Source organism: Phasianus colchicus, chromosome 1 (genome assembly GCF_987193195.1).
Source record: "Phasianus colchicus chromosome 1, bPhaCol1.hap1.1, whole genome shotgun sequence".
NCBI lineage: Eukaryota > Metazoa > Chordata > Aves > Galliformes > Phasianidae > Phasianus > Phasianus colchicus.
Genome location: NC_143436.1, coordinates 107,731,864 through 107,738,552, shown reverse-complemented (window position 1 = coordinate 107,738,552; position 6,689 = coordinate 107,731,864). Strand labels below are relative to the sequence as shown.

The window sequence follows — 6,689 nt, the reverse complement described above, 5'->3', positions numbered from 1 at the left end:
AAGGAGCACAGTCAGTGTGCATTGCTCCCAAGATCCAACTGCAGGTTTGAGACACCATTCCTCCAAAACAAACTAAAGCCGGGTTAAATCTTGCCTGCTAAAATCCAGGCCATTGCTGCAAAGCATCTTTGCCAGGAAATTACTATGGAAATAAAGACAGAACACTGCTCAAATTACTTATGGATTTGTATATTTTCTATTTAAATTTGTAAGGCATATGAAAAGAGTATACAGATTTTTATTTTATATATTATTATATATTCAGGTACGTATTTGAAAATACAAACTAACAGTTAGTAAGAAATGACAAGTGACTGCTCAGCTACCAACCCCAGTGTGTAACCTCACAACAGAGGCTGGAAGGGAAAGATGTTGTGCCTGTTTTCTCTGTAGAGAAGCTGGAGAAACTAAAATTGTGTGTTTAACATTGCTTACAAATAATCATGCTAGGACATTTGCAAAAGAACTGCGTAGTGTATAAGAGGAAGCCACAGACACCATAACACCCAACACCTACTATTACCCTAAGTAATGCACTGTTACAAAAGCAAGCCTATGGTTGACTCAGGCAAAGATGAGTGGCTATTCTGTATCAGTCTTTGTATGGATGCAGGTGCTACAGAAGCTACTTTTAGCTGTTTCCATGTCTACTTTGTACGTACAGGCAAAACCCATCAGAAGGAAAGTTCCAGGTGCCCCTATGACTAAACCACTGCACCCTCTGCCCCTAGGTGTTTGCTGAGGGCCTGCTCAGCAAGAAGCAGTCATGGATGTGACTTTTCAGAGTATACACCTCTCCAACAGTTCCATGAAGCCCAGAGAATACTTTTTAGTAGTACTGGCTCCGTGAACACAGGGTCATGCCAGCCTGGAGAGGTTCATCTCATCCATCCCCAGGCAGGAGCTATGCCTCTGTCGTCCTCAGTGGGACAACACCTGGACATTTGGAAAGCTCTCAGCAAAGAAGTCCTTGTGATTGCTTGGGAAAATCCAAACCCTGCAGCTAAATCCAGATAAAGAAGCACAAAAGGACTACTGCTTTCTTAGACCCTCCTCTTTGCTTTCCAAAACCAAATGGGAGTCACAAAAGGATGACAGAGGGATCCTGCACCAGTAGCAGGGGGCAGATGTTCACCCATTTATTGAGTCTGCAGCGACAACCAAGCCTCTGCCTCCTCCCTTGTTAGATATTTGTTATTAGATAATCCACAAGCCAGTGACAGTCTGCGTTCCTCTCTTTGTCTGAAGGAAGCTGGATGGGTTATGCAGCCCTGAGAGAGGAGAAGGCGGAATCTTTCTAATTACTTTCTTTCATACCAAAGACAGTTCATGCAATGTGAGGACAAGTTGTTCTTCACTGACCTGCCCTGCAGGTCTCTAGCACAGAGGAGAGGGCTTCTGGGAAGCCAGGTGTGGTCCCACCTCCAGTCTGGCTTCTCTCCTGGATTAACCAGGGTACTGCGTGCGTGCCAGCTGTTGGCATGGGGCCGCCGAGGCCTGGAGAGAAGAAAGCAGAAACCTTCCTGGGAACTGTGAAATTTGGCAACAGCAGTGAAACACAGATCAGAGGCAGCAGTAATGACAGGTTACATGTGTGTAAGGAACAGGGCTATTTCTTTGCAAAATTCAGTCATTTAGCATGTCACTAGTCTGTAATATTGCTATAATTGTGTGACCTATGCTGTTTCTCTAACTTCAGCAAAAGCCTGAGTACTGACTGATGCCTTTAACTTGGAGTGCATAACACACATTCCTGTGTGTGTACATCTGTACAGACACACATACACATACATCATTTAAGAACAAGCAAACAGTGCTACACAGTTATTACAAAAGAAGGATTGGCCAATAACAGAAGTTAAAATTGCACTACAGAATGCGTGCTGGCTTTTCTTTGTTTCCATATTGGCTGGTGCCCATAAAATCTCAGAAGTAATAAAGAAGGGAAACATCTTCCATTTACTTCATTCTCTTTGCAACATCCAAATACGCATACTCAATTTCTTGATCAGCAGGACAAGTGTTTGTAAATTCATCTCTTGCATATGCATTATTCAAGTATCTTGAAATCCCCGTCATTTCAGGTGGGAAATCAAAATTTCTGTATTTCTTTGCAACAACCTTTTTATAAAGAAAATAAAAGAAAAATTTTATTGCACACATAGAATCATAGAATCATAGGATGACCCCAACGATCATCAAGCTCCACCCCCCCCCCCGCTGTAGGGAGGGCAATTAACCTCCATATCTAATACTAGACCAGGTTGCCCAGGGCCACATCCAACCTGGCCTTGAACACCTCCAGGGATGGGGCATCCACAACCTCTCTGGGCAGCCTGTTCCAGCACCTCACCACTCTCTCCGTGAAGAACTTCCCCCTGATATCCAACCTAAATCTTCCCTCCTTCAACTTAAAGCCATTTCCTCTTGTCATGCCATTATCTACCCTTTCAAAGAGTTGACTTCCCTCCTGTTTGTAGGCTCCCTTTAGGTATTGAAAGGCTGCAATGAGGTCACCCCGCAGCCTTCTCTTCTCCAAGCTAAAAAGCCCAGCTCCCTCAGCCTGTCTTTGTAAGGGAGGTGTTCCAACCCTTCGATCATCTTTGTGGCCCTCTTCTGGACCCATTCCAACAGCTCCCTGCCTCTCTTGTATTGGGTGTCCCAGACCTGGATGCAGTACTCCAGATGGGGACATGAGAGCAGAGTAGAAAGGAACATGACCTAAATGTAACTGACTCTACTCTATGAACATTTTTAATTTTCAATATATAACAGTCTATCATTATATACAGTGGAGGGAAGAAGGAAAAGGTAAGGCAAAAAAAAAAAAAAAAAGGCCAGATATGAGATGAAGAAAGCTGGCTAACAAGTCAGCTCACTTGAAAGGATTTATTTGATATAAATATTTTGCTAGAGCTGTGTGGAGCTATATTCACCATAAGACCATGGAAGAGATGCAGCTTAAAGCAGCAAAGAAGCTGGCATCAATCAGAATTAACTCTTACAGTAATAAAACTGACTTGCGCTTAGAAAATTAATAGAATCATAGAATCGTTTGAGCTGGAAGGGACTCTTCAACACCATCTGGTCCAACTCTCCTGCAGTGAACAGGGACACCTACAGCTCCATCAGGTGCTCAGAGCCCCACACAGCCTGACCTTCAGTGTTTACAGGGATGGGGCATCCACTGCCTCTCTGAGAAACTTGTTCAACTGCTTCACCACCCTTAGAGTATAAAATATTCCCCTTAAATCCAATCTAAATTTCCCCTCTTTCCCCTGTCAGAAGAGACTCTGCTAAAAGAGTGTCCCCTTCTTTCTCAGAGCTAGAGAGCATAGATTTTGAGTGGCTGGAGAAAACAACTACCAGCTGACATCTAATTCCTTCCTATGGTTCAGCAAGGATGACTTGATGTTCATCCTCTACCACCCTTTAAACATGTTCTCCTTGTGCCTGAGCTGTGGCTGGGAGCAGGATAGGGCTCACTGCTCTGCTCATATCGCTGAAATAGTTTCAATCAGGACACCTCCTGGAAACACTTTCATCCCTGAGAGAGACTGAAAACAATTCCATCCACTCTTTCTCTGACAAAATAGTAGTCAAGAATGAAACTTTCTAAAGTGATTTCATTTATTTGGAAACTACATGAATTTTCAGTGTGGCCACTTCCCTTCCAGAGACTGGCTGGCTCCAGGGCAGCCTAGGACAAGCTGTAACAATGCCCAGATATCTCAATCACCAGGACCCATAGGAGTGCGTGGGTGCTTCAGAGCACTTAGCTGGAAGATGGTGGCTGCCTGTGCTATTGGTTATTAGTGGTAATATTCAGAAAAGGGGTTTGGATTAAAGGTGGGAGAGATGGCCAAATTTCAGCATTTGCTGCTTTCTTCATTTAGCAAGGGCAAGATCATTTAACCTCATTGGTCTGTGGCACTTTGCATGTGAAATGCAAATAGAAATATTTCTCTACAGCACTGATTTAATATTTGTGAGAGGCGTAGAGAAAGTAGTCACAGTCTAAATATGAAACCAGATATTCCAGCTCCAGCTGTCAATGTGAAGATCTGCCTAGCTGTGCTGCACTGAAATGGCCTTGTGTGTTAGCACTCCTTGTCCCTACACAGCTACTGTGTGGCTTCAAAAAAGACAGACTTCCTCTGCCTTTTAGAAAAGAGCCTGAGCTTCTACGCTGCCCTTCTCTTCAGGAGGCTGAAAAAGAAATGCAAACCTTAATTATGTGGAGCTTTGGTAGGAGGTTGCAATCTGCTAAGGTGAGCTCATCTCCATCCAGGAATTTCCGGCAGGACACAGTGATCTCCTCAGTGCTGTAAGCATCAATTTCATCAGGCAAGGGGCTATTTAAATAGTTGTCCAACTTCCTCAGGGCTTTAAGCAAAGATTTTTCCAGATCTAGGTTAAGACAATAAAAAGATCGTTCAAGCCTGTACCAAGGTCTCTCTGACACCAAGCAGAAAGGCGCCTACTGCATCCTGTCTCCTGGCACCAGCCCAGCTTGCAGATACCCAGCCATGCTAACTCCTGCAATTCCTTTATCCTAAGCTTAAAATGTAATGCTGGGATAAAAGCTCTAAGTAGCTAAAGGGGGTTCTGAGAAAAACCAAACTGGGTCTGTGTTACCAGAAACAGCAGGGCTCAGCAAGGGTTGGCTGGGGTGTTCATAGGGGATGGGGCTGGTGTGCAATGGTGGAGATGGAGCTGGAGGACACAGGAGTTGCATGACTCTAACTTATATCAGGGCAGGTGGAAGGATCGTAGCACCTACTTTCATTGGCATCTTTTCTTGGGTTCTTTATGAATGCAGAGAATTTTGCAAACACGTCATTTCCTGCAGAGTTAGACTCAGGGTGCTTCGGTGCAAGTTTGGGATACCTGAGGAGTTGAAAGAATCAAAAAATTATGGAGTAGTCTTTACTTTCACCTTAACTAATTACTCCATATATATCACTGAAACTGCAGTGTTACAATTTATGGCTACTCAGGGCTTACAAAGAGAACCATCCTAAGCTAAAAAACAGTTTGTAAGTGTGTATTTCACCCCTTACCCAAACCAGTGGCTCACCTCCTGCTCCTGGGGCAGATGGAAATGACTGTGCTGCAACCATTGCCCAAGCAACACAGTACCTCTTCCAGGCTGCCTAGGTTGGAGGTGAGGCTGAGCAGAGCCGTGAGGAGGAGCAGAGGGAAAGTCCCCACTAACACCAACTGCTGCTCCTCCCAGCCTCCTCGTCTGTCCTGCACATGCACAAGCAAGCTCAGCATGGCCAGGCCAGTCACTGCTGCTGCCACAGGCAGAGAGGAGGGAAAAAGTAGCTGCTCACATAGCGGCTCACATAGCTCGAAGCAAGTTTGGCTGCTCGAAGGGGCAGCTGCTGTCCTGGGAAGGAAAAAGTGCCTGCATGGGGGAATGATGCCACTGGCAGAGGATGTGGGAAGAAGTGAGGATTGCTCCTGGGGTGAGAAGGACAGGTCTGAAACCCAGCCTGCAGCACACACAGGGATTATCCCACCTAGCCACTCAAAATCAGCTGCAATGGTCTGTGACCCAGCACTCCTGCAATGTGGGAGGCTTCCACTGCTGCTTCTTTCTACTACCTGTTCCCCGAATTATTTGTACAGTAAATAAACACAAGCAGAGGAAAAGAGGTCAGGTTTCTGCAGTGGTATGCAGGTTTCTGCATATATTTGTTGCAGGAGGGCGGATTTCATGCCTTGAAAATGATTGTAGTGGTACAACTATGAACTTGAGGTGAAGGCAAAGGCAGTGGGAAGAGCAGAGCCAGCAGTTGGGGCTACCCCAGGATACATGCCACACACTGCCAGGCCTCCTCAGTTTGCAACCAGGTTGGAGGCACTGCTCCCACAGATACTTTCTCACAACTTGGGCTATGAGCAGGAGGAGGGGACAGCAATGCCGTACCGGGGCGGCGCCAGCTTTTCTTCCAAGAACTCCTCAATCTTATTGACATCAGTTTTGACTTCACCATCAAACGTCATGAAGGGTGGGTTCGTCCCCGGGGCCAGGTTCTGCAGGTCGGCAGGTTTTCTAGAGGGAGAAAAGAGGCTGGGTTAATCACAGTGGGGACCACGCTTTCAATTCCTTATTGCAATGATCTGCATCAACTACACAGTAGCAGGCTACAATATCTCTTGCAAGCACAATGCACCCAGCTTCCTCAAGCTGGTGGTGTCAGAATTATCTAGCCCCTATCTGAATGCACCCTGAAATGCTACAATTTCAGGCTTGTGTTACAGAGACCTACTGGAAAACAGATTAAAATCTCAAATGTTTCAAAGAAGTTGGTCCACCTCCTATCAGTGAACCTGAAAGAGGCACCAGGCGCACAGCCTGTTAGCACAGTGCCAACTTGCAGTGTAAGTAATGTGCACTAACCTGCGTGTGTGCATTTCAAATCAAAGAGACTCATTCTTTTAAATCACCATCATGGTAAAGTTGTTCTAAAAATGAGAACTCCTATTATGATCTCACCTTTTCAAGTCCACGGTTGTGACATTAAATATGACACCCTTTAGCCATAGGATCATAAAGAGACGCTGCGAGAACGGGCAATTTCCAATACTTTCCCCATCGCTGCCAGCCTACAATTACAAAAAAAAAAAAAAAAATTGCATACATCTGAGATAGCAAATTTTGATAGCAGATGTAGCAG

At 45.2% G+C, this 6,689-nt stretch overlaps 1 protein-coding gene across 1 annotated transcript in view; it reads right to left on the bottom strand.

The window, feature by feature from the left end:
* Positions 1–278: 278 nt before the first annotated feature.
* Positions 279–6,689, bottom strand: part of CLIC6 (CLIC family member 6) — a 30,986-nt gene continuing 24,575 nt past the window's right edge. The window contains exons 2-6 of the mRNA XM_031612631.2: positions 6,509–6,618; positions 5,939–6,064; positions 4,784–4,890; positions 4,229–4,410; positions 279–2,121 (exon numbers count right to left, since the gene is read on the bottom strand). Coding sequence (XP_031468491.2) covers positions 1,960–2,121; positions 4,229–4,410; positions 4,784–4,890; positions 5,939–6,064; positions 6,509–6,618 — 687 coding nt within the window. The 3' untranslated portion in view covers positions 279–1,959. The remainder of the gene's footprint in view (positions 2,122–4,228; positions 4,411–4,783; positions 4,891–5,938; positions 6,065–6,508; positions 6,619–6,689) is intronic.